The 27,819-nt window shown below is 47.4% G+C and overlaps 1 protein-coding gene across 1 annotated transcript in view; it reads right to left on the bottom strand.

Annotated features, from left to right (window-relative positions):
- LOC138562115 (thioredoxin domain-containing protein 12-like) overlaps window positions 1–27,819 on the bottom strand; it is a 632,036-nt gene that overhangs the window by 485,034 nt on the left and 119,183 nt on the right. Inside the window, exon 3 of the mRNA XM_069642768.1 lies at window positions 14,640–14,692. Within this exon, the coding sequence (XP_069498869.1) occupies window positions 14,640–14,692 (53 nt within the window). The remainder of the gene's footprint in view (window positions 1–14,639; window positions 14,693–27,819) is intronic.

The raw sequence follows: 27,819 nt of genomic DNA, 5'->3' as shown, positions 1-27,819 counted from the left end.
GGGTTTTGGACCTCTATATAAAAAGGTAGAATCATTGACTTCCTGAACGCCCAATGTACCCTTTTATGCTGGTTAAAAGAGTTTTGAGTAGTTCTGGGAGAGTGAACCTTACTTTGACAGCATGCCATTAGATATTTAGTTATTAGGGAAATCTCATCCTCGGGAGAGGATGAATACTGAGTCTCTCCTAACGAAGTCACCACTTCCCCCGACAGCTGTCTCTTCTCCCATGTGATCCTCCCTCATGTTACCACCCCCAGGGTTAGGATCAGGTAGCAGCTGCCTTCCTCTGGCCTCATGGGAGGAGACTTTAGGGTGGGGTTTAGTGATAAATCCGTAGGATTCATCCCACCATTCTTTTTGAACACTGCTATATAGAATAGTGTGACCCAGGAAGGGCAAGGCCTCATAAGAGTAGGTGTTCGGAACTTTATGACTTCCAACACATACAGTGTTAACCACTAACACCGGAAACCTCATGTTAGACCATTCTTGATACAGTTTTTCTTAGAAATCCAATTTTTCATTTCTAGAGAACCCTGATGGTTCCTTCGGGTGTTCCACCAAACCCATACTTTATACATAAGCACCACAAAAAAGAACTAAAAGAAATCAGAAAAAGTCCCTCTCTATCAACCATATCCACTGTCTCTAGTCTGTCTTTGCCCAGCTTTAACACAGCTTTCATCCAACACGATACGGGGCATGGAAAGGGTAAAAGACATCACTGTCAGCTCAGTACAGTACAGTTGGGGATAGCCTTGTAGGTATGAAGGGGCTGACTCAGTATCTTGGTGACAGTTACTGAGTCTCTTCAAGGCTACATTTTAAAGGAGCATGATTTGTGTCAACCTATTTGGCTTGCAGGGTGTTGCTTTTTAGTTACTGACTCTCCAAGTGGTAGAATGGCCAGAGTCAGAGGCGTTGCTGGGGGGGGGGGGACTAAGGGAGCTATAGCCGCTGGTCTTTTGGTTGTAGCCCCGGATAGAATTTCAGGAGCTACAACCAAAAGGCTAGCTAGCCCACAGTCCCGACAGATCCAACATTAGCCTAGCCCTGGGTCTTTTCCAGACCTAGCAACACCCCTGGCCAGAGCAGTCATATGAGCTGTCTTAAAAATATAGTAAATACCTTTGATTCTTACAGAATAAGGGAAGGCCCACATAATATATATGTAAAAAAAACTTGTCTTTTCGGGACACACAGTCTCCAACAACCCAATTATGTCAAGTCCCAAAGTTAATACTGTATTGTACAGGAATTAATGGGTCATATTAACCTATGGAAGTAAGTAGAAATTGTGTACACAGGTCCATGAGAGCAGTTCGGATCCAAAGACGAACTACAAGAGGAAAAAAGGGGGACCCATCCAAGGCAGTCCTATGCAAGAGTTCACTCCCCACTCTCCGGGATGAGAGAATCAGAGGGATTAACAGTGACGTCACCAGAGGGGATGGTCAGAGTTTAGTTCTGGAAAGACTAACTCAAGTAGGGAGTCCTACAACCACAGAGGAACAACCCCTACACTTCCACTTGCCCCCCTAGGTGGGCCTTGGGACGCCAACAAGATCCCAAAGAAGTTGTAAAGAGGGAGGTCCAGTAAAGAGTGGATCCCGTGGAGCAGTAGTAGGAATTGCTGCAAATGACAGCAGCGTGGCAGTTTCAGCAACAGAAACAGGACCTGGAAGATGGCCAAGCAAAGGAAAGGTTACTCAGCAACTCAAGACCACAGATCCAGTCCTTCGTCAAAGAAATGGGATCGAGCGCTTAGCAGAATGTCCAGCCTTCCTGCCTTTGTAATCTTGCACAATTCATTGAAATGTCTCCATGAGATTTTCTGGGAAGATGTAAGCCTTTCCTCTACTTCCGACTTTGTCATCACCTGCACTTCCATGTCTATATCCAGAATGATACTAGATGAAGCCTCCAGATGAATTTATTGAGCACATGGGAGAACTGTTGCTTGGCAAAAGGCGACAAGTTAAAAGATTGAAATACCAACATCACACCAGCATCTACCACCACTGTGGTGCATTCCAAGGTACGAGTGGGCATGGTCACTAATGGAGTAACCTGCACCTTTGACAGGGCATGTGTAATCATTGACTAGTCAGCATTCGACAGGAAAAACATGGATGAGGTCATGGACAGAAAAATTGGCTTCTCACTAGTCTCATTTGACAAAGATTTGCAAATCATGCTTCGTCACACACACAGGGCGGGTCACCAGATAGCGAATGACAGAGGCGTGAATTTGAACAAGCATAGTGTTTCAGTTTATACCATTGAGGGGGATGTAACTGCCTCAATGGTAGATAATGCAGTCTTTATATTGCTTGTGAACAGGAGAGCCTCTCTCGTGGACAAGACAATTGACAAGGATGATTCAGTTATGCAACTTCTCCAGTCACAATCTCAGACTTGGTGACTGATTTTTTGTGGGGTGGCGGGCTGGTTTAGCATCTTAGCCAGGATAAGGCCAGCACCTATAACACTTTTTTTTTTAAACTTTGTTTTTATTGACATCATACTTATAAGGTAGGGAGCACGGGCAATCCCTGCCAGCAAAATATTGAGCAAACATAGATGGCAGTTTACATTTTTATTTTTTTTTAATCTTACCCGCCAACATTTCCACCCCACCCCCAACTTTTTGAACATACCAGGGCTAGAGGTTTTACAGGTTATAGAAGCTGCAGAGAGAACTTTCGGAAATCAAGATGTTATTAGACATACAGTTTGGCATAATGGGGTCAGATCAGTTCACAGCAAGTAGGGGGCCCAAGCTGGGTCCCTGGGGTTAGTGGAGAGACGTGTGAAATGGAGGCGTTGAGGGACGTACTTTACAGACGCATAGAGATGCAGTCGTCATTAAGAAGCACTGCGGTCCATTCCTGTACAAAATCCGACATGGTGTCATTTGTTATCGCAGAGAATTTTTCATAGGTGAAGATCGACCTAAGTTTACAAAGCCATTCCTCCTTGGATGGAGCTAGGACATTTTTCCATTTTTGAGCTAGTGCTAGCCTCCCTGCCCTCAACATGGCCCCAATGACCCTCGGGAATGCAGACTGTTCTGTCTCCGGCATTGGAGTACCCAGGAGGATTTCCAGTGGATGTAAGGTCGGGGAGTACCCTTCTATGTCCTTGATCCAGCTGAGCAGTTCCGACCAATACACCTGTATGACCGGGGATCCCCACCACATGTGAAACCAAGTGCCCCGTTGTTGACATGTCCTGGGGCAAAAGGGGGACACCTCTTTAAACATTTTGGACAGGGTGGCTGGAGGGCGATGCCACGAATGGAGTATCTTAAAGCTATGTTCCATGGCAGCGGTGTACAGTGAACCCGTGAATATAGATTTAAAGATTGCCGTCCATGTGTGGTCGTCCAGCGTCATGCCCAACCTTTCTTCCCATATTCGTTTGAAGGGCTGCCTACCCTCCAGATTAGCCGTTATCAATGTGCCATAAAACTTAGACAGGGAGCCCTTCCGGGAGGTGCTTTTAGCTAGGACAGTTTCAAAAGGTGTGAGGGGGCGTTTGAGGTTGGCGGGCCACCGAAGGTGGTTCAGGATCCCTTTCAGGCGCAAATATTCAAAGACTGAGGGCGGGTTGTCACCCAATGCCTCAGTCAGCTGATCATATTCTATGAAACCCTCCTCCCGAGAGAGTTGAGCAACCCTCTCCAGGCCCAAGTCCGACCGTGCCTGTGTGTCTCTAAAGCCCCTGGTGTCTAGATCGATGGGGGGACCCCACAGCGATGTTCAAGGGGACGGCCAGGATGACAGCAGCTTGTTGTCCTTGTTCTGCTTCCAGACTGCCCAGAGGGCCGCTAAGGTTGGGTGCGTTCTGAGGTGGGGGGGCCTTAGGGAGGGCCCATAGCAGGTCCCTGACTTTTTTGGGGTGGGTGTGGACATCCTCAATGAAAGTCCAGTATGTCCCCAGGTCGTCCCTCATGTGCTCTAACATCACACGGAGTGAGCTGCTTTGTAGTAAAGTCTAAAGTCCGGGAGGCCAAATCCACCATGAGACTTGGGAAGAGTTAAGGTAGAAAATTTGACCCTTGTTTTTTTGCCGGCCCAGATGAACTGAAGGATTCGGGACTGTAGTGTCTCAAAGAAGGCCTCCGGGATCACCACAGGGAGGGCCGCAAAGAGGTAGAGTAGGCGGGGCAGGATATTCATTTTAACCGTGACCATACACCCAAACCAGGAGAGTGTGAGAGGTGCCCATCGTTTGAGATCACTACTAATCTTGGCCAAGATCCCCGGGAAGTTACATTGATAGAGTTGTGACAGATCCCTGGGGATGGTGGTACCCAAATACCTGGTGAAAACCCGCTCTATTCTCACTCCCAGGATTTCAGAGTTACCCCCGATGTCATGGTCCCCAAGACCCATGGGCATAATTCTAGACTTGGATGTGTTGACCTTAAGCCCCGAAAAGGTGCCATAGTAGTCTATAAGTCCAAATAATCGGGGTAGAGAGTCCTGAAGGTTAGTCAGGTATCCCAGGATATCGTCTGCAAACAGGGAGAGTTTAAAGTCACAATTGTCACATCTAATCCCTGTGATTTCCTGGTCAGCTCTGATCGCTATAGCCAGGGGCTCCATTGCCAAGGCGTAGAGAAGGGGAGACAAAGGACAGCCCTGATGGGTACCTCTAGATAGGGCCAGCGGGTCTGAGGTGCCACCATTAACCAAGACTCTTGGTCCCCCAGACCGAAGACAGAAGTTGTCCCCCAGACCCATTTTTCGGAGGACTTTACCCATATAAGGCCACTCGACGCGGTCGAAGGCCTTTTCCGAATCTAGTGAGAGGAGATAGCCTTCCACCCCCTGCCTTGAAGCCTCATGCCTAAGATCCAGGGTCTTCCGTATGTTATCAGATCACTGACGACCCGGGATAAAGCCCACTTGATCTCCGTGTACTAGGGAAGGGAGGAGTATCGCCAGTCTGTTTGCTAAAAGTTTGGTCAGTATCTTTACATCGGCGGTGAGGAGGGATATAGGGCGGTATGATTGGCACTGAGAGGGGTCCTTCCCTTCCTTGGGGAGCACTACCAGTTCCAGTGCCGAGTTGAACATTCTGGCCATGAACGGGGCCAACGTAGACTGGTAGGTCTTGTAAAACCTAACAGTGAACCCATCATCCCGCAGGGCTGTTCCACTCTTCAAAGAGGATATGGTGTCTATTATTTCTTGTGGGGTTATGGGAAGTTCTAATGTTTCTGCCTCTAATGTTTCTGCCTTGTCGGGAGAGAGGCCCGGGATCGGGAGGGAGTCCAGGAAGCCGTCTATTTCGGTCCCGTCCCCTGCATACTCCGAGCAATACAGCCGTTCATAATATTGTCTGAATTGCTCAGCTATCTTGCTGTCTTTCAATGCCGAGTCCCCTTCCGGGGTGCGAATGGAGTTCACCCTCCTATTTCTGAGCTCGCGGAGCCTCCAAGCTAGTATCTTATCCGCTTCTTCCCCCTTTTCCATGTATTTCTGTTTCAAGAAAGACAGCTTCCTTTCCGTTTGTCCCACCTAGAGGTCCGCCAGCCCAGAACGCAATCTGTGTAGTTCCTCCCATTGTCCGGGGAACATCTGCGTTTTCAGTTTCCCCCCCGGTTGAATAGTATCTATCTTTTCCCTCAAAAGCTTCTCCTTGTGGCTCCTCTCCCTCTTTTTTCTCGAACCTCGATAAGGACGCCCCTAATGGTTGCGTTGAATGCCTCCCAGACACCCATGACGCCAACCTCCCCATTGTCAATGGCAGAGAAGTAATCTTTTATGGCTTCTAAAAGGGTTTGGCGTACTTCCTTATCATGCAGGAGGAGGTTGTTGCACCTCCACAGGGACGCGGATGCGAGGGCTGGGGGAACGCCCAATTTTATTCTAACCAAATCGTGATCAGACCAAGGGACAATCTCCCCCGAGTCTGTAACCTCACCCCAGAGCGTGGCGTCAACCAGAATGTAATCCATACGGGAGAATGTGGCATGAGGGTTTGAGAAGAAGCTAAAGTCAGGGTCTCGGCCTTGCTTAATGGGGTGCGTATCACTCAAGCCCAAGTCTCCATTGACTTCTTGGAAAACCTCTGCCAGCTTTTTGTGGTAACGCAAGTTTGGACATGGATTTACTGACTTCCTTTCCCTCTCGGGGCAAATAACCATGTTAATGTCCCCACCTACCAATAGGGTGCCCTCGGAGAAAGCCATAATTTTTCTTTCATACCTTCCCAAAAGATATCATGTGCCTCGTTTGGAGCATAAATAAAAACCAGGGTAAACAGCCGGCCCCTCACCTCCCCCTTGACCATAATATATCGTCCTTCCTGGTCCAACTTCTGAGCTTTGGCCACGAAGTGGGCCCCGGGAGAAACCAGTAGGGCCACTCCACGTTTTTTAGCCCGGAAGGACGCCACATACACCTGATCAATGTTCTTAGCCCTTAGCTAAGGTTCCTTGCCCCGAACCCAGTGGCCCTCATTACAACCCAGGCGTTAAGGGGTTAACGGTGCCGTAAAAGGTGGCAGCGCTGTTAAACCCTTAACGCCTGCTTTTAGCAGGCGTTAAAAAACCAACCCGCAAAGGGACCTTGGTGCTAAGTACGGTGCCGCAATTTGCGGCTCCGTACTTAGCGCCTTCTCCATTCCCATTGAGCCCTATGGGGCAAAAATGGGAATGGGGAAGGGCCATGGCGGCATGGGGAATTACAGCCCCGACAACCTCGGAATGGGGCGGTAATTCCCCATTCCGCCATGGCGGAGTCGGTAACTTACCGGCATGGACCATGGTGCTATTAGCACCATGGTCCAACGCCTGGGTCGCAATGAGGGCCAGTGAGTTTCTTGTACAAACAGGAAATTAAGGCGGAGCCTTGAAAATTCTCTCACCACCAGCGACCTCTTTGTAGGTGAGTTAAGCCCACGTACGTTTAACGACCCCACTGTCAAGAATTGGAGCGAATCATCCATCAAAACGATGATAAAGGCTCATGGCTCCCTACGTGGAGCGCGAAATGACAATGCTCCCGCAGAACTTCCGCGTCCTGCTGGTGCCCAGAAACAATTCTATAAATGCAAAGTAGACCTGAAAACCTGGTGTGACCCAACAGAATCCCCAATAAACAAGCCCCAACTTTCCCTTCCCCCCTGAACGCCTGGTTGATTAGCAGCTTCATCATGTCGCCAGTCCAGGCCACCATTGTCTCCCCCCTCTGCGTTCCCAAACTCTTCAAAAACAACAACTCGAGTCCCCCCACCCCCTTGTCCTTATCCGTCCATAAACAGTTGCGTCGCCTCCAAAATCACAGAATCGGGTACACGCTTGATCGCCGAGCTCCCGGGGTCTCTTCAAGTGTTGGGCAGCTCCGGGGATGCCGGCGCCACTCTTCTGAATTTCCTGTGGCCTCGGACCTTACGCCTTTCCTGTGGAGCCCCCGTCTGCCCAGGGCCAGCTGGGGCTCTCTCGCGTTCTCGCTCGCCCACTTCCATATTTGGATCATCCAGGAGCTCCCCCGACACCCTGTGAATATCGTCCTCCGTGACCAGGGCGTACTTGTAGCCGTCTAGCTCAAAGGAAAGTGAGAAAGGGTATTCCCACCTATATCGGACCCCTTTGGTCTGAAGCATTTTCGTCAGCGGGGAGCAGAGCCGACGTCTCGCCAGGGTGAAGGCAGACAGATCCTGATACACCGAGATCTGAGCCCCCTCCCAGTCCACTGGGCCTTTCTTGCGGGCCAGTTCAAGAATTTTACTTTTCTCTGCAAAGTAGTGGAATCATACTAGAATAGACCTGGGGCCTCTGTTGGCTGCACCTGCTCTATGGGCTCTATCAATAGTCGGTTCATTCGTGTTAGCCCCTTCAAAGAGTGATCGCACCACCGCGTTAACAGCTTTTATAATGTCTGCTTATCTTTCGCCCTCACGCTCCGGGAAGCCTAAAAAGCACAGGTTACAGCGACATTCCCTGTTCTCCAGATCGTCAAGCTTTAGGGAACATTTCTCTTCCCTCCTCTCGAGCTCCGCCAGGCGCATGTCGAATTGCGTCTCAAAGATTTCGTTCGAGGCAGTATTGTTTTCTAGCGCTTGAACCCTGTCATCTCTATTGTCCACTTTTTTGTCCAAAGTGTCCAGACGTAGCGTTATATCCGCCCTGAAGCCTCTGATCTCCTCGAGGAGGGCGGCCATACTGTTGGTGAGCATGCTAGTGTCTGTTAGTTCCTGATGCGTCAAAACCGCCATCTCAGGGCGAATCGGGGAGCCAGGGGCCAAACGTCGGAATTTCTGCAGAGATTCTTTCCAGCTCATAGGCCTCCCCCGGCTCCTCACCACCACACGGCGTCCACCCCTAGGATCCCCACGTCTAATGGGCACCGCCGCCGGGCCACAATACGCCTCTGAGGAGGTCCTGCCTGCTTGCCGTCCAGGCCCTGTGCGCACTGTTGGGGAGGGGGGTTATTTAGGCCTATTCTCCGGTTCTAGGTCAATGGCCGGCTCTCTTTGCCCCCAATACAATGCAGCACTTTAGGGAAGCCTCTCACCTCGTGGGGGCTCTGGTGCCCCCTCGGCACGTCTCCCGATCCACTGCCAGATCAAGGGAGGGCCCGAAGTGGGGGGGGATGGGTGGGCTGCTGTGAGTACCACTTGGGGAGGGTGCTCGCTCTTCCAAGTTGCCAGCGGGGGCTTCTGCTCTCGCCGGACTCCGATGAGGTCTGGCCCCCTGGTAGGAGCAGGGGCCGGGGAAGTGTGGGGGCAAACCAGCTCTCCAATGGACCCTCCTGGGCCGAATCCACTGAGCGCCGAAGCCCAGAGATGCAGCGCAGGCCTCCGCACCCGATGCGCTGCTCCGGGGTGTGGCCCCAATGGCGGGAAGTAGCCCAAAGCATTGCGCTGCCCTGCCTGGGCTCTGTGGGGCACGGGAGACCGCTGCAGTCACGTTTGGGGGGGAGGAGCTGCTCTCCCCACGCTGTCCGATGAAGTTGCAGGCCTCACCTTATCCGCAGCTCTCTGTTGTTTTCGTGCGGAGCCGGGGGAGGCAGGGCACTCCCTCCCTCCAATCTTCGCGGGCTCACTGCGCAGCGAGGGCACCACGGCGGGAGACCGGAGTTGGGGTATTCAGGTGCCCCACAGTGTTAGAAGGCTGCGGTGGGGGTCGGCACTTCACTCCAGCGGGTTCTGGGGGGGCTCAAGTCCCAAAAACTGCACCCTTCGGAGGAGACGAGAGGAGATGCGTCAGTGCATCTCTGCGCCCCCTGGTGGTTTCCTCCCTATAACACTTTATCTACAGTTCCTCTGTTTATAGATAGGGTCCTCTTCCTGAGGGTAATTACCATTTCAGCCTCGTTCCTGCCAGGATAGTTTTTATTGTTTCATCCCACTGATGAGGCCAGAACATCCACACTGATCTGAAAAGAGAAACAGCCTCCTGTCCTTGAGACTCTTCAGAGAAAATTACTTGCAGCTAGGACAATCCCCTGGGTGTGACAGAAGTGCAAGCAATAAATGCACTCATTAGAACTGTATTCATCCTCCAGTATCTCTCAAACACCTTAAAAAGCGATTTCTAGTGAGGGGCTGAAACATTTGCTCTTGCTTCCTGGTCAGACATCAATGAGCGAGGGAGGCAGTGCTCCCTCAAATTAGCATGCAAAAAAAACAGCAGCACGTAGAGAAGACAACTGTTACCATAAGGTTAGATTATTTCATATGCACAAAGGCAATTGACGAAAATAAAAATACCAGGTTCAGTTCAAGCAAGCTGAAATCATATTCAGCTGCAAATCCCATGCTCTTGAACTGTGTGCACAGAAAAAGGAATGTGGGTTGGGGCTGGGAGCATACGTTCAGGAGGATCCTGTGAGGCGAGAGTCGAGCATGTGCACAAATATTTTGTTGTTGTTGTAAATACAAAATGCTTTTATGTCTAATGCTCGGCTGAGTCCTCTTCCCGCAGATATCCCCAAGTATGAAGGAAAGGCGACAGGATGTTTGGGTATAAATTATATCTTACCTCTTAAACCAACCCATTCCTGGGAGTGCAATCTGAAGACTGCTTTCCAGCAACAGTAGAGTCTAAACCCATTTACTCAAAGGCATAGACACAATGAAGAAAGTGGAAGAAAAACAACTTTTGAGAATCTTTTCACTGGTATTTGATAATTAAAACAAAACCATCCGCCAATCGCCCATCAACAGAAAAACATTTAAACTACAGGTCAGCAAAAACATGAGCTTTCCTGGAAGACAACATCAAACAGAAATCATCTTTGATTTGCAGTCTCCTCTGAGGGATTAAGTGCATACCAGAAATGACGTTAGCCTGACTCTGAACACACTCCTGAGCAGACCTGTAGGTAGGACAGCAGTTTAATAAGAATCCCTCCCCCAACCCCACACCCAACAGTTTAAACACTCACCACCATCGAAATTGTTGCCTTAACACATCTACCCAGCCCTTTTCCACCTAACACCTAGGCCTCCAGGGTCGACCCTCTCTGTAGAAGAAGCCTCCCAGTCAGTTTGTAGTTCTACTACCATCTGGAAAGAGAAAGCCCACCACGCTCTACAATATACGCTACTGGCACTTCATTGGGTCAAAAATAAGCCTCGGACCATTATCGCCAGACCAGCACTGTTTTCTAGACTTGGGTGTCCCCTACCCCGACAGTGAGCCTATGACAGCTGAGGATGGTCATCTGCGGAGCAGATGTATCAAAGTTAGCCTGCTTCATTAGCTTGGTGGTATACAAGTCCTGCAAATTCAGCCCTTCAGCACCTTGGGAAAAACCAATCGCGTGCATGTATGATGCATAGAGGGATTTCTCCAACCTCTCTGCCAGGTCTCGCAGTACCTTATTTTCAGAGACTATCAAGTTGGAAGGTGCCATCAGAACCTTCTTGTTCATGTGTTTCAATGGCAATATTTGCTACATGGGCACAACATCCATCCAGCCCTTCCAGTTTCAGCACTGCCTCTAATTTAGTCCAATTTGGCATCCGATTTGGAGGTAGCTTTCTCCATCTTTAAAAGCAGCTCCAGCATGGATCGAAAAGATGAGAACCAGCATCAAGCTAGCCATCAGGCTGCAGATGGCTCCTCAAGGCAAATGGTCAGACGTTTGCCATCCTTGTGAACATACCTGTGAGTCACTGTGTTTTGAATCCTCAAATGAGATAACTAAGGTTGCCCGCCTTTATTTCTCCAACAATCTCTGGAGAAGGGCTGCCTTTCTGGGTGAACTTCACCAACTGGAGCACTTCAGTCTGAATAACCTTGCCTTAAACAATGCTCACCAGGCAATCATGCTGGTTCCTCCCTTGAAAGGGGCCCCTAGGGGACCCTGACATCTATGGAAACAAGGCGAGTCACCACACACGATAGAGACGCCAGACACGAGGTTGTATTCCCAAAGCTAGGGTTTTATTGCAAAGCAAAAGTCTCAGTTGGCCAACTCGGTCTCACGCCCCGCGACGTGTATCTCTAGACCTCGAGGGACGCAAGAGAGCGAATTACGTACATCAGTTGCATATATACAAAATGCATATCAAACAATCAGCTATGACATGTTTAACACCCCCCCTTTATTGGGTTTCTTTGAACTTGGTGTGATGATGGACATCTCCGACCACTATGACACCTTCAAACATCTATTCTAGTAACAATTTGCAATTTGTGAGTGCGAAGGCATCTTTCATTTATTGAATAGAACACAGCGCTTCTGTTCTTGGAAGCGAACTACATACGGGGGGGAGTTGCATTCCGGACCTTGCTATCTATCAGGTGCTATTCGCGTCCTGGGAGCAGACATGCTCTAGCGGGCTCAGCAAAGGGGGGCCGTAAGAAAAGCATAATTCAAGCCTTTAGCGGTATTATTCTAACATATTCTACCATATAACGAGACTGGCTGGCAGCTGTGAAATGATTTAATTCCCTGCAGCTCTGCTTCAAGGCTACATTCGGGAGGGAGCCGGGCATTCCTCCTGGCGCTGCCTACGTTTGTGTTTCAGCGAACTCTTGTTATCCTCACGGCCCTGCGGCCTTGTCCTTTTCACATACAGACAACAATGTTTCCCAGTCGAACAGTGTAAGCGGAAAATATACTGCAAAGCAATAGGAACAAAAAGCGATGAGCAATGGTTAGAAAACAAAATGGCGATTCTTGTTACATCAAAATGGCCGTTCATTGGCAAACGCGAAAAACCTATATTTTGTCATATCGTGCATGAGACGGTTGGCCCACGGCCACCAAAATGCATTTGCGGTCTCAAAGTAGAGGTATCCGTATTTCTAGACTGACACCCTCTGCCGCAGTCCTGGAGCACTGCACTTCAAGATCAGGAGGCCTGACTAGGTGACTATCACTGGCTTCTCTCTGCCATGCTCAATAGGACACTACAGTTAAGAGCCCACAATGGTCCTAGGCTCTGTGCAGGTTGGGGCTGTGCCGAAACAGCATGAAGGGACTCAGTCTCACCCACTCGCCCCAGTGAGAATAGAACAGTTGGCCCATTCCACTAGCACATTGGCTCTCACCCTCCGCCCCCCCGCACCCTCAATTGCAGGCCTCAGTCAGAGGGGGAAGCTGCAGCTGGGATTGTCATCCTATATAATCTGAATGGCATTTTTAATGAGATTAAAGCAGAGGCTCACGAGAACAGAATCACTGACAACTGGTTAAACATGCGCTCAGGTTTGAACCCAGTGAAGTTGATCAATCATTACCACGAGTCCTTGAACAACGATGAGGAAATCAGTTGGGATAAGAAAACAATTTAACACCAAGTAGAGCAGTATGGACACATTCCTGCAACAGAAAACAATGGTGTGTAGTCACTCTCCTCAAAAGAGCGAGGTCTGAATAATGGGCCAAAAACAACAAAAGAAAAGGATAGCTCGCCCGAATAGTGTGATCACCACACCAAAGCATGTTGTTGCCCAGTATAACAGACCAGATGCAATAAGCCCTATTTTACCCCAGTGAGTTCCTTAAAACTGCTTCATGGGCTCATAATACAATCAGAAAATGGTGCGTTCCAATCAGTTTTGGTAAACGCAGAGGTTATATACTTTAATTGTATAGTTTGTGGGTTGGAGAAGGGGCATGTCCTAATCAGGAGTTCTAGGTGAAAAGCAGTTGTAGTGCAGACACCTCAGCCCCAGACTGGGAGAAGCAAAGATGTTTAAGGATTTGTTTTGCTCCTTGTTCAACAAGAATTGACCAACATTATATATCCCCCAAATGCCCAAGTGGATTTCCTAGGAAAAGCTGTGGGCCATAAGTAGTCTTAGTACAGCGGTCTACGTTTTGGCTTTATGTGAGTATTTTCAGGAGTGTATTTTTAAATGTTTGAATTTAGTAGTTGACATAAAGGATGCAATTTTGTAAATGGTAGGGTAGGATTCAGGCGCCCTTCACACTCACATGCTATGTCACTTTGGCACTCGAACAGGCACCCAAGAGATTGGTTGTTTCCAAGTTAATGTCTGGATGTACAGAGAAAGGCAGCAGAGTTTGGAAGGTTCAGACTGATTTCTGACTAACATTAAACTGAATTTCATGGGGGGAAAATGGCCTGCTTGCTAAATAAGTAATATGCAGGCTATGTAATTCTTGAGAATATGATGGCGTGTTCCAATAGGACCAGATACATTATTTGTATGGACATATATTCACTGAATGCTGTAGTAAAAACCACTTTTATTTTGCCTTATGATATGATATGATTGTTTATTTACATAGCACCTATACACAAAAGTGTTTCAAAGCGCTTCAAGGAGGGAGGGAACATAGAAAAATACAGTACATTCAGTAAAGTCCTTGAAGCAATACAGAATGTGAAAAAAACTATCGTAATAGGCCTGTCGACATTTCTGATAGTGCAAGTGCATAGAAACAAGTAAGGCAAGAGGTAATGGATAGGAAGGAGAACAAAGCAAGCAGTAACATTACAATGTCTGACGACAATTTACGCAGTGCAGGAGGAATACAAGAGGAGGGTTGGGAGGGGGGGCAGGAGGGATAGAGGGGAGAGGAGGAACAGGACACGCAGCTAGTCATGGAGGTCAGGAAAACTTTGGAACATCTAACATATTCCATGGTCTGTTTGAGCTTGTAGCCTAAATGGGAAAAGGAAATCAGTAAACGTAACATTGTGAACAGGTAGGATTGCTCTGCAGACCAGAAAGTTGAGATATATGGAAAAATGACTTATTTAACTCATATAGAACATTATAGACGTTGGAGATACTTGTCTGTGTAAAAAAAAACGAATGCAGCAGAATTTTAATAAATGAGGAATTCCCTGACCTTTGTACTCATGGTTTTCACAGTTTCATCATTTGCATGGATGAATTAAATGCTCTGATAGTGTTTTATATTGCAGATTAATGGGTTGTAGCATAATACGTTTCTATAATTGTGGCATTTAGTGCGTTTCGATGCTGTGGCTCTGATGTTGTAACTAGGGTACATTACTCAAATTTCTGATGGTAGGGGCCGGAAAAGTAGCAGGTTTATTAAAACACGCTGCAGATTTGTAGGCCGCCTAAATCGGTCTTCTTTTCAAAACACAAACATGCTGACAAGACATTGTATATTTCAATATTTTCAACAGGCTATCATCACTCAATCCAAGCATGAACATACCTTTGCAGGCACCACACCAGGTCTTGTGAATGATGATCATTAAAGGCAATCCACTGCAACACAAAATAAAGACTGTAAGCATCATCCAGAACCATTTTAGGAACATTCAAAATTATTAACAAATTATTATGACACATTTCTCAAATTACTCAACAGTTCTTGGGGCACGAAAACAGAGGCGTTTGCTGTTCAATTACTCAGCACATGAGTTCACTCGCTGCTTGTGCTCCAGCTAACATTGTATGACCAGCGGCGACATAAATGGCTGCACTGCACATATGGGAGCAGCCGAGTACAGCAGGCAGCTCGAACCAACCAATGGGTGCTCGAGGGGGATCGCTCACCTCCGAATCCCTTCCCCTCCCCCCAAAACATTTTTTTTTTAGATAATGGGTTAAAATGGTGCATTTTATTGCATTTTATGTTAACAATGAAGATTCCCCCTGCTAATAGCGCAGGGAGCTCTTGATTCTATTAAAGACAAGGAGGCGAGCATTAAGCTTTCTCTTCTCTTTAATTCACTCTCCAGCAGTTTCAACAAATACATCATATTTCGTGAAAATATTAAAACTTTTTTTTTTCTTCAATAAAAACTTCAAGTCCCATCATTCCCTGTAGTTCCAGTCTCTAGTCTCTGTGCCTTAGCCCTTCCTGTTCCTGTGTACTTCCTCTTCTTTGACTGCTTAGCTGTAAACCTCTGTAACATTAACTTGCCAACTGGCCCAACAACTTCCCTTTTTCCTGCTTTCAGCAGCGTTCTATCTCTTGCCTCGGAACTTGCAATCCGATCGGAATCATCCACCCTCTTCGAATAGAATCATCTGTTCTTTTGGTCATCTCCTAGCGTTGGGAAGTAAACAATAGAGATATGTTAGGGCTGGGAATATACCCCTATATCAAGGAGAAAACGGTCATAATGATTATTCGCAATTCATATCTCTTACATTACAATATTCTTCCCATTTTCTGTGTATCTGGGTCGGGAATTTAATGCTCGCCTCCTTGTCTTTAATAGAATCAAGAGCTCCCTGCGCTATTAGCAGGGGGAATCTTCATTCTATGTCAAGACGGAGGCGAGCATTAAGCTTGTTCAAAGCTTCTTGCTACCGCAGTTGCCATCGTGCTGATTGGTCTAAAATAAAACGTCCTAAATGTTTTATCACTAGACCAATCTGCTGCCTTCATGATATCTTGTAATGATGCGCCTTGTCCTAATGCTTTCGACGCCATCGCTCCTCTGACAGAGTGTGCTCCAAATGCCGATACATCAATGCCCGCTAGGCTCATGATATCTCTGACCCATCTCGCTATTGTGGCTGATGCTACGCCTTTGTGTGGTTTTCTGCGCGCTATAAGTAGTTGGGTTGTACCTACTGGTCTCCTTTCCGCTGTCCTACTCTCATATTCCTTAATACATGAAGCCACGCACCATTTGGGGTAGTCCTGCATGTATGGGTATGTGATTGTAGATGAGTCTGTTTTCGTTCTCTTCGCCAGGAAGAAAGTTACTCCCTCCGGTCCATATGTTTTCCTATCTATTTCCAGCGCCTTCACGTCTGCTACTCTCCTGCACGATACCATACACAGTAATATGGCTAGTTTCCCTGATAGCTGTTCTAGTGATAGGTATCTGTTGCTAGGCCAGTCTGATAATAGTTTCAGCACCACGGATACGTCCCATAGTACCCTGTACTTAGGTTGAGGTGGCTTCCTAAATCTTATGCCTTTCAGGAGTCTAATCACTGCTATGTTCTCCCCTACCGGAATATCATCCAGTGGCACATGACCTGCAGAAATTGCAGATCTGTAGACTCCTATGGTTCTATATGCCTTGCCGTCCTGCAGAAGTTCTGCTAGGAAGTTCAGTATTTCGACTAAAGGTGCAGAAACGGAATGAAGATCTCTCCTTCTGCACCATGACGACCACTTATTCCAAGCTGCGTCGTAGCTCCTTCTGGTTGAGGGTGCTCAGGACTCGGCGATAAGACTTGCAGCCTGCGCCGAAATGCCTGGGAGGTTCCAGCGTCTCCTGCTATCCTGCACGCCATCAATGGCAACGTCCCCTTCACTCTCAGAGGGTGAAATGACCCAACTGGGTCCGTGAGCAGGTCCACTGCTTGTGGCAGCATTCTCGGATAATCTACTAGCATTTCTATGAGAGTTGGGAACCAAACTTGTGATTTCCATATTGGTGCTATTAGTATCAGATTCGCCGCCTCTCTGCGAGCTTTCGCTAGCACTCTGCTCAACATTAAGAACGGCGGGAAGGCATATAGCGTCCGTTCTCTCCAGTCCTGCAGGAATGCATCTACTCCAGCTGCTGCTGGGTCTAATCTCCAACTGAAGAACCTCGTCGTCTGTGCGTTCAGTCTGGACGCAAACAGATCTGTATGGGCCGGTCCCCAACGTTCTTCCAGCTGTCGAAAAACTGCTCGGTCCAGCTTCCAGTCGCTGGAGTCCGAGAGGTACCTGGAGTTCCAGTCCGCTATCACGTTTTGTGATCCTGGCAGGTATTCCGCTACTACTGAAATCCCTGATGCTAGGCAGGAGTGCCAGAAATCCTTGGCTATCTCTGTCAGAAGTTTGGACCTCGTTCCACCTAGATGATTGATATATTTCACTGCTGAAATGTTGTCCATTTTCAACAGAATACAGGAGTTCACTTTCCCTTTCGTAAACGCCTTGATCGCAAATGACCCTGCTAGTAATTCTAGACAGTTGATGTGAAGTTTGAGTTCTTCCGATCTCCACTTCCCTCCTGTCTGAAGGTCTTCACAACGGGCTCCCCAGCCTGCTCTGCTGGCGTCCGACTCTATGATCAGGTCTGGGCGATCGCCGAAAATGGCTCTCCCGTTCCATGCTTCCATATTTGCTAGCCACCACTCCAGCTCTGTTCTGGCCTCTTGGTCGATGTGGACCATCTGATGATATTGCAGACCCTGCTGAAGGTGTCTTATCTTTAGTCTCTGAAGGGCTCAATAGTGCAGGGGCCCTGGAAATATTGCTTGTATGGAGGCTGCTAGGAGGCCTACCACTCGGGCTATCGCGCGTAGTGATATAACTGGTCTGCTGAGACATGTCTTTATCTCTCTTTTTATGTCTCGAATTTTTCTGTTCGGAAGCTCTAGTGTCGCTGATCTGGTGTCTATCACGAAGCCTAGAAATTCTATTCTCTTGGCTGGTCTCATTTCCGATTTTTCTCGGTTCACTAAAAATCCCAGCGATGTCAGGAGATTCACTACCCAGTCGGTCTGATAGTGGAGCGTCTCCCTGCCGCTGGCTATCAGTAGGATATCGTCCAGGTATATAATCATACGAATCCCTTTCTCTCTGATCGCTGCCGCTACTGGTTTCATAATTTTTGTGAAGGCCCAAGGTGCTGATGCCAGGCCAAACGGCATGGTAGCAAACTGCCATAATTGCTCGCCCCAGTAAAATGCTAGGAATGGGCGGAACTCTTTTCAAACTGGTATTGTCAAATAAGCGTCTTTGAGGTCTATCCTCACTAACCAATCGTCTTGTCGGAGTGTGTCTCTGAGGTGATGAGTACCTTCCATTTTGAAGTGGTTGTAAGCTACCCATCTGTTCATGTCCTTTAGGTTTATTACGGGTCTCACTTTGTCCTTTCGATGGACTAAAAACATGTTGCTCACAAATTTGGGAGGTGTCACGCAAGGCTCTATCGCTTGCTTCTCCGCTAACTGCAGCAGTTCTGTGTGCAGAAGATCTCTCTCTTTTCGTGTTTTCGCTAGAGGGCGTGGTGTCTGACCCTGGTAAGGAGTCTCTATAAAATCTATAAGCATGCCTTTTGTTGTCTGTAACACCCATGCACCGCCAGAAAGCGCTTTCCAGTTCTCCCAGAATATTGCTGTTCTCCCCCCAACTGGTGGATAATTTGAGACTCTCACCTGCGGGAGAATTGTGTCCTCTCCCTTGTCCTCTGCTACGTCTTCCTCTCGGGAAGCGACCCCTTGGAGGGAAGAAGGCGTCTGGCTGTCTGTTTTCCCAGTAATTACTCCTGTTTCCTTGAGGCCTCCTGAATGTTTGGTAGCGACTGGCCGCTCGGCCTCTAGACCGACCGGTCCCTCCAAAAATTTGTGTCGGGAAAATCTTTTTCATGGATGCTTGGGCCTTTTCTAGGGATGTGTATGTTCCAACAAACCTCCCCATTTCTTTTCCGAAGGTTTCTCCGAATAGAAGGCCTTCTATCAGGGCCCTCCTCCAATGCCCCACCCACACTCACAAGAAACAACAAAAATATCACACTAGAGAAACTCCTCCCGTTACTCCAACCCATCATCGACTTCTCACCCACCATGACCAACCCTACTGAATTAGTAGATCTATACAACACAACTATCCTTAAGGCCATAAATACCATAGCACCACTCAAGCTTCGGAAAGCCAAACCAAGAGCACACCTCAATTCCTGGTTCACCCCCAAACTAAAAACACTCCGCAAAGCCAAAAGACAAGCTGAATTAGCATGGAAACAGTCACCATCCACCATTAACAAGACATCCTACGCACTAGCATCGAACATCTATAAAACAGCCATCATCCAGTCTAAAAAAAACATGTACAATGAAAGAATCAGCAACGCCAAATCTAATACCAAAGAGCTCTTCAATATCCTGAGAGAACTCGAATCACCCTCCCCCATTCCAGACACCTGCAACAAAGACATCCACTGGTGCACGAACATCCAGGAAGCACTCCTAGGCAAAATTGCCACGCTACAAGCCAAAATCTTGACAAAGAAAGAAAGCCTCACCCTCTCCGATAACATCACCCCCTCTACACACACCCACACCACCCCCCAAAATGATGACAATAACCTCTTTGAGTTTTCCACCATAACCATTAAAGAGGTTGAAGAAATAATCTACTCCCTTAAACCGTCCAAATGCCAAGGCGACACTTGCCCAGCCCCTATCATTAAAGATGCTGCCAAACAACTTGCTCCCTTCATCACCACCCTCATCAACGCATCTTTCACCTCCAACATAGTGCCCAACAACCTCAAGGACTCCTGGGTTCTTCCTTTACTCAAGAAGCCCACCCTTGACCCTAATGTCCCCACCAACTACAGACCCATAACGACTGTACCCTTCCTACTAAAAATCCTCGACAGAGCTGCCTATCTCCAGATACAGAACCACCTCGAGAAAAATAACTTACTAGGACTCAGACAATCAGGATTCCGCCCCAAACATGGCACTGAGACCGCCCTGATTGACCTTAAGACACAGATGGACAACATTAAAGACAATGGTAAACTAGCCCTCCTTCTCCTCCTTGACTCATCGGCCGCCTTCGACCTGGTCAACCACGACATCCTCTGCAAACATCTATCCTCAGCAGCCAAATTCTCAGATAACGCCAACGCATGGATCCATTCCTTCCTTAACAACAGATCCATGAGAGTCTTCGCACCCACAGCCTCTGCCATCCCAGCCCCAGTCACTTGCGGTGTCCCCCAGGGCTCCTGCGTCTCCCCCACTCTATACAATGTATTCACGAAACCCCTCTTTGACATACTGGACCGCTTGGGTGTCATCTACACCAACTACGCAGATGACACCCAAATACTGATCCCTTTAACAGGCGACTACTCCACCGACCTCACTGCTCTCAACAACATTTATTCCATTATACAAGAATGGATGGCCAAGCATGGCCTATGCCTTAATGACGACAAGACCGAGCTTCTCCTCCTAGGTTCCCAACCCAGACTTAATAAACTCGACAAACTCTATCAAGCATTCACCATAGACGGCAATAACATCACCGTCTCTAACAGCGTCAAAACCCTAGGAATCTACCTCGACTCCTCCCTCACACTGACAAGACAAATCAACTCCATCTCTTCAGCCACTGCTTACACTTGTAAACTTATCAATGCCAGCAGACCTTACCTCTCACCATCCAACTGCATCACCTTAGCCAGAGCGCTAGTCCTTTCCAAAGTTGACTACTGCAATGCGCTATACTTGGGAACCAGTCAGAAAAACATCAACAAACTACAAGTCATACAAAACAACGCCTTGCGAGCAGCCCTGAACATACCCAAACAAGAACACATCTCGGACGCCAGACGCACCTGCCATTGGCTATCCATACCACAAAGAATTGAATATAAAACCATCTCACTCACACACAAATGCCTAGCTAACCAAGCACCCAGATACCTATCCGACAACCTCAAGCACCACACCCCAGCGCGCCCTACCAGATCAGCTCAAACACACTGCTTAAATATCCCAAGATTTAAGCTCCAAAAAGCAGGTGGCTCCAGCTTCCCCGTGCTTGCCTCCAAACTTTGGAATTCACTTCCACTCGAGCTGAGATCAGAACCGTCCTTTCACAGATTTAGACACAACACCAAAACTTGGCTTCTATCCAAAGAAACTGCCTAGCCCTACCGCACTAGCATGCACCAAGACTGTAAATTTGTAAATATGTAATCGATTTGTACATTTCTGCTGCATTATTCTTGTTGTATTCATTATTCTTGTTGTATTCATCGCAAGCGCCTGGATGCCCTAGGGCCAGGCGGCGCTATACAAATAATAAACTAAACTAAACTAAACTAAACTTGTGCGGCTTCGCCCGCTTCATAGGATGACAGGTCTCCTAACTTCTGATCAATTTTTAGTAGGAGTCCTTTCCTGCGTTCAGAAGAAATTGCGCAGTTCGCATTGCCTAGCAGACATACTGCTCTCTGGGCCCAGTTTGCCAGAACTCCTGGGTCCACTTCTTCCCCTGTGTCCTTCGCACGTTCTGCTAGATCCATGATCTTCACTAATGGTCCCGCTAGGTCAAGAAGCTTCTCCTGACAGCTTTTCCAAGAGCGGTCAATGCCCTTTCTTGGATCTTTATTCGCCTTTGATACAAATGACAGCATTTTCGGATCAAGCTCCGGCGCCTCTGCTACCTTTCCCGGTAATTCTGGTTTCGGCCACTCTGCCCTCATCCTCTGCATCACTTCTTTTTCTAAGGCTTTTCGCAATCTATTCGTCATGTATTTCGCCCTACTCTTGGCGACGGTACCCATTCTGATGATCTTGGGTTTCTGATATCCTCGGGATTAAACATATCGGAGGTCTCTTCCTCCTCTAAATTGTTGAGCTTTCTGAGCCTCTTCCTCGGCGGAGGTTGGCTGCTCTCGTCCCCTTCGTTGTCCGCCTCTTCTTCCGAGGAGGTAGGGGATTCTGGGATTTCCTCTTCGGGAAAAACTCCCTCCAAATTGCCCATATTATCATCCCCTGGGTAGGGGGTCTCGAGGCTCGGCACCTGTGTTTTCTTTATGAACGCTTCTCTTAGCTTACTAAAAGCGTCTTCAGCCTCCGGGGCCTCAGTATTCGCCCCCTCAGTTTGGCCTGGGGGGTCAGAAGAGTCCTTGCTCTTCCGGGCCTTGATACACCCCTTGGGGTCCTTTGCAGCGACCCTGGTGGACGTGCTGTCTCCGGTGCATTTACCTTGAGTACTCAGGTATAATTCTATGGTATGTAGCCTGTCTTGCAGGGGTCTCACACCCTGCGCTACTGCCTCTGTGAGCGAGTCTCCCAGCACTCCTTTAAAGCTGTAGGCTAAATCCTCTGGGTAGGTAGCCTCTTGCTCCTCATCACTCCACTCAAAGTTAGACATTATTGTGCTGTTCAGGTGCCTTCTCAATACCTTTCCAGGTGTAAGTGCACGTCCACTGCTCCGCTCTATGAGGCTGCACCTGTTCGCCCTTTTTTCCTGCAGTGCAGGGTACTTCAGATATGGGCTTTCTGATTTATCAGTGAAAGAATGTGCTTTTCAGCTATCTGCCGTGTAATTAGTCTTTCCGTGAGCTTATTAGTGCTCCGAAGACGAAACGCGGTGAAAAAACCCTTTCAAACTCCGGATTTCACCCCTTCGTGTATATTGCTCCTCCTCCCCAAAGGTGGGGGCTCTCAGGAGCAGAGCGCTCTCGCTCTGATTGGCTCCCGAGCGCTTCACTCTTCCATGAGGGTGGAGTTCCCCTCTCCTAGAGCGCGAGCTTCCGGGTGCTCATGCTCCACCCCCACGAGGGTGGGGGTTATCTCACTCCCTAGCGCGAGCGGGAAGACAAGATCTCCCGCTCGCGCTGCTTGCTCCGCCTCCCCAAGGGTGGGGCCGCTAGCCCTCGATCGCGCTGTGGAGCGCTGCGGGCTTACCTGAGGAGATCGGCCGGCCCCTAATGTGTCGGGTAACGCGACACGGGGCCGCTGAATCTCCTCAACCAAGTGTAAATTGCTATGCTGCGCGCTGCACTCACGTCTCGCAAATACTCTTATAACAATGTCTGCCTTATAAAAATGTTAACACACGATCTACATGTCTATTAAATAAACACATTCGCGGAGCTCTATAATAACGTGTTACTTATCTGGAGAGCAGGAAAAGAAGAGGAAGTACACAGGAACAGGAAGGGCTAAGGCACAGAGACTAGAGACTGGAACTACAGGGAATGATGGGACTTGAAGTTTTTATTGAAAAAAAAAAAAGTTTTAATATTTTCACGAAATATGATGTATTTGTTGAAACTGCTGGAGAGTGAATTAAAGAGAAGAGAAAGCTTAATGCTCGCCTCCGTCTTGACATAGAATTGGGTAAAAAGCCACACTGTTGTTTGCAACTGGTTTTCTATGGTAGACATGTCGCCAAAAGTGCACAAGAAACATTTTCAAAATGGCTTTGCCCACAACACATGCCAGTAAAAAGAAGCATTTTTTTCAACCGGCTGTTTACATACGGGTCCATGCAGGCTACACAAATCTATGCCAGTATTACTATATTTTTTTTTTAAAAACACGCGACTGTACAATCCGAGCTGCTGAATTGTCCATTGATGCCGGATCCATGCAGGCAAGTAGCCATGTGAAAAAACAAGTCTTCATTCAGAACCTCACGGTCGGTGAGCAACCTGCAGCCAACTTTGGGACCACAGGCCCAGTTATCACTGTTGTGGCAACCACAGAGGACACTGGTAAGCCTGCAGAAGCAACATCACTTTAGAAGCTCCCCCTCTTCTGAGCGGGTGGTGTGCGGTGCAAAGCACCAACACCACCTCTGCCTTAAGATATGATATGGTATGATGTGGCATTTATAACGCGCCTATACACAAGTGTTAAGAGAGCCGGTTTGATAGCCCACTGTGGAGGATACCTCCATACCCGTCCGGCACTACTGAACATACTCTTGTAGTAGTGCCTCACCTCTGCACATCAGTCCTTTCCACTTATCTGGTTGTGCACTGCAGTGAAACCATTTTCTTGAGATGGATGCACCTCCAGAGGATGCTGCTGCTGCAGGCGGCATTGGGGCTCTCCTACCCCCAGTTCCGCAATACTCTGGATACTAGCAAAGGGGCTCACACAGATTAAACAGGAGAAAACGAAACATGGCCCAAAAACAGTATTTATTTTATTTGCATTCAAATTGAAACAATATTTTTTGCGAAAAAGAAATATAAGAAAAGAAATTTCTAATCATCATATAAGTCAAAAGATTCGTCATACAAGGGTTCTAAAAATTTGATTAAAGCTATGATGCGACATACATCCATGCCTTGTTTTTGAACATCAGAAAATATATGATTAAAGAAAGTGGTGCGTCTTTCATTCAGAGCTGAGCAGGACGTTACCCAATGCTTCACATTTTCTGTTTCTGGTGGATTTTTATAAAAACAGCAACAACTCGATGTAGTTAAGCCATGCTGATGTTTTGCTTCAATTGTTTGTTGCAGATTAAATCGAGTTCTCAAGAATTGCTCTCTTATGTTCTTATCTGGACATAGCTTCAGATATTCACATGTAGTATCTAATTGATGTGATTCTGGAGAAATGTGGGCCACAGATTGATACCCACTCGCCAGTTCTAGGGTTTTGATCCAATCTAGTTCTATTAATTTCTTTTTACATTGGTTAGGATTCGAGATTTTAAGAGAACTACCAATTTCTCTCAATGTTAGGCACGTTTTTTCTCACCACTGTTGTAGCATCAGAGTGGATGGTGCTATTATCTCTTTACGCCACAGTTCAAGTATCTCGGGACAGTTTGGCGTGAAACATTAGATTAACATTGAAGGACTTTTGCATGTTACTACCGATGTAAGTGAAGAAAGACCCAACTCTCACTGCATAATTGAAATTGGGACAGAATGAGGAAGGTTTCAAAACTTTTTTCCAAAATAATCCCTCCAATAAAGGCCATGTTTTATCTGGTATATGCGGAATTGCTAAGAGCCATAAGCCAATGTGGGTAGGACTTTGGCTCGATAGAATGAAATTACTGGAAGAATGGAAAACTTTCCGTAAGTCTGGTTCACGGCACATGCTTGACTTGCCAAAGCTTTCGTTACTGCTCGTAAGCGTGTGATCATAGGAGCTTCTGAAACTATCACTTAACCAAACTCTGAGATACTTGAAGGAGGTAACTTGTTCAATTCGCTGACCTTCAAGGCTCCATGTATATGCATTCTTACCTTTGTTCGAGTTACCAAATGTTACATTTTTGGTTTTAGATTTATTAATCTCAAGATTGTTGTTATTGATGACATTTTGTTTGTTGCTGCAGCCCTACCAGAGTTTGATCGATGAGTACAATGTCATCAGCGTACAGTGAACGTGGTAAAGGTGCTCCACCGATGGTCAGAGGGAAAGATCTAATCTGGTTCAAATCAGACAAAAAGAAGTTGAATATGGCTGAAGCCATTGGGCAGCCTTTTTTAACACCTCTGGCAGTGTTGATTTGATACAATAGCAATCCGTTTATATACAATCTTACACGCAATGATGTATTATGGTGCATGGTTTTTATAGGGTCAAAGATGGAAGTCGGGCAGTTTGCCTTTTTCAGTTTGTTCCATCATTTGTGGCAATCAATCTGGTCGAAGGCTTGAACTAAATCAATAAATGCCATGAAGTACTTTGGCTTCTTACGACTTTTTAGGATGTTGATGATGATGTTAATAGCGGTGCCGACTCCTCTGACAAAACCGGTTTGGAATGGGTCATTGATATTGTTCTTGACACACCAAGTTCGAAAATGTTGCAAAATGATTGATCTGTATATTTTACCAATGACGTCTAATAGAGCGATGGGACGATAGTTTGTTGCATTATCCCCATCGGCCTTTTTAAAATTGGGAACAATTATTGCTTTTTTCCAAGAGGATGGAATATGATGACTTATGGAAATTCTTGATAGCAACGTAAACAGTATTTCACAGACTAACAGCCTTTTACTGGGCTATACATGAGTGCCCCCTGTCTGGTAGAAACTCTGAGCACCTCCCTTATACAGTCACAATGTGCGTTCAATACACACCCCGGTCCTTGTGTGCCTCATTGTAGACCACCTGCTGTGGTGTCCCAGAGTTATTCAAATGTGTCCTCAACCAAGGTAGCTGTGGGTTGCCTGAATCACTTGCAATAGGTAGAAAAGAAAGTACTGGACATGACTTTCATACTGTAGTGCTCCTCACTGTAACCGTGCTGGTGGCCTTTGCATGTTGGATGCACTCACATGATGACGCTTGGGATGTCTATGCATATGAATGGGCATTTGCAGAGGAGTGCGGTTTATCCTGCCACATAGGTGATGTGTTCACCCTGTTTAGAAGTCACTGCAACAGGTACAACTAGCACCATGGTGATTGGCCTTTGGTAGCCTATCCCATATTATCTGTGCTATTTGTGCTGTGCATTGGTGAGTGTCTTGCCTTGGAATGCTTGCAGGATGGGCCATGGCCTATTTCATGCACCTTATACTTGGCATTATGGAACTTTTAGTTCAATCAAATGAAAGTTTGACAACTTACCCAAAATCAAAGTACACAGTCCTCTGTGGGTGTTCAGATGCTCTTACATGGTGCAGATCCTTAGGACCATGGCATCATGGTGGAATGCATACAACAGGCACAGGAGTGGCTGATGTTCAGATCAAGTTTCAAGTTATCTGGATGTTCATGGAACGGTACGGTTTCCTGTCGCGATACACCATTTCCATCCACCATCTATGGGGAGGGACAGGGGAACTAATGCCACATGTGTACAGTCCACTGCTGCTATTTCTTTGGGTGAAGTAGGGTAAAGCATAGAACGGTCTTTGGTGCATGCACATGGGTCTGAGTAGTGGGCAGGAGAATTGGCTGGTGTGCATGTTTCATGAACCCATCCACCAATTGCTCCAGCACTTTGCTGAAGGTTGGCTGGGACATGCCAAGCAGCATTCCAATGATTTACTGAAAGTTGACGGACAAATAAGTGAAGGACACACCGGCTTAACCAGGAGTGGGATGGTAGCCCAGATGTCGATACCGCTCTGAAGGTCCGCGATGATGTTGTGGTCCAGGGGTTACAGTGTGACTGTCAGTCAGTGTCCAGAGGATGGAAGGATGAACATGAAGCATGGGCAGCCTCCGCAGCACACATCTCTAACTTGTGGTGGCCGTATCCTTACCCACTTTGACCTTACATGCACCTGGAGTTCAATTAAAAATAGCCGTTTTGGAAGTAGCAGCTGGCGTTGCTTGTTTCGTGGAGGGATGAAAGGATGAGTCACATTACAGGGGGAGGGTGAAGTGGGACGAGGGGGTTTTGGTAGATTGAAAGGCAGAGAGATGTTACTGAAATAACTTGGGGCAAGAAGGGGGGCGGGAAGGTGGGGAGGGGGTGGGAAAGCTGTTGGGAGGTTACAGCTCAAACGAGTTTGTTGGTTTGTTTATGGTGCAACTGTTTTGATGGTGAATGTGAATTACACAGAATGGGTCGGGCGGAAACGGCGTAGGAAGGTTAAATGACCCGGTGCCACGATGATTAAAATGGGGCCACTGGAATGTTCCAAGGCCTAGGGAAGCGGGTGAAGAGGGTTAAAAGGAGGGCATTTCTGAAGCAGAATGCAATACAGATAGCGCTGCTCCAGGAGACGCACTGGTAGGTCCAGACCTGGCAGAACTCCATAGTAAGTGAGGAGGTAGAGTATTCAGGTCTACATATTCCTGGAAAGCGAGCGGAGTGTTGATCTGGATAAGGGGGATACCCCATACACATCACGCAGACCTGGGTAGACTCAGATGACAGAACGTTGATACTGCTTGGGCCCTGGGGGGACAACCCTTCTGTATAGTGAATTCCTACACACCAAATTGAGAAACTGAGATGTACTT

The sequence above is a fragment of the Ambystoma mexicanum genome, chromosome 1q (assembly GCF_040938575.1).
Source record: "Ambystoma mexicanum isolate Mex_15411 chromosome 1q, UKY_AmexF1_1, whole genome shotgun sequence".
Lineage (NCBI taxonomy): Eukaryota > Metazoa > Chordata > Amphibia > Caudata > Ambystomatidae > Ambystoma > Ambystoma mexicanum.
This window is presented reverse-complemented; position numbering and strand designations above follow the sequence as displayed.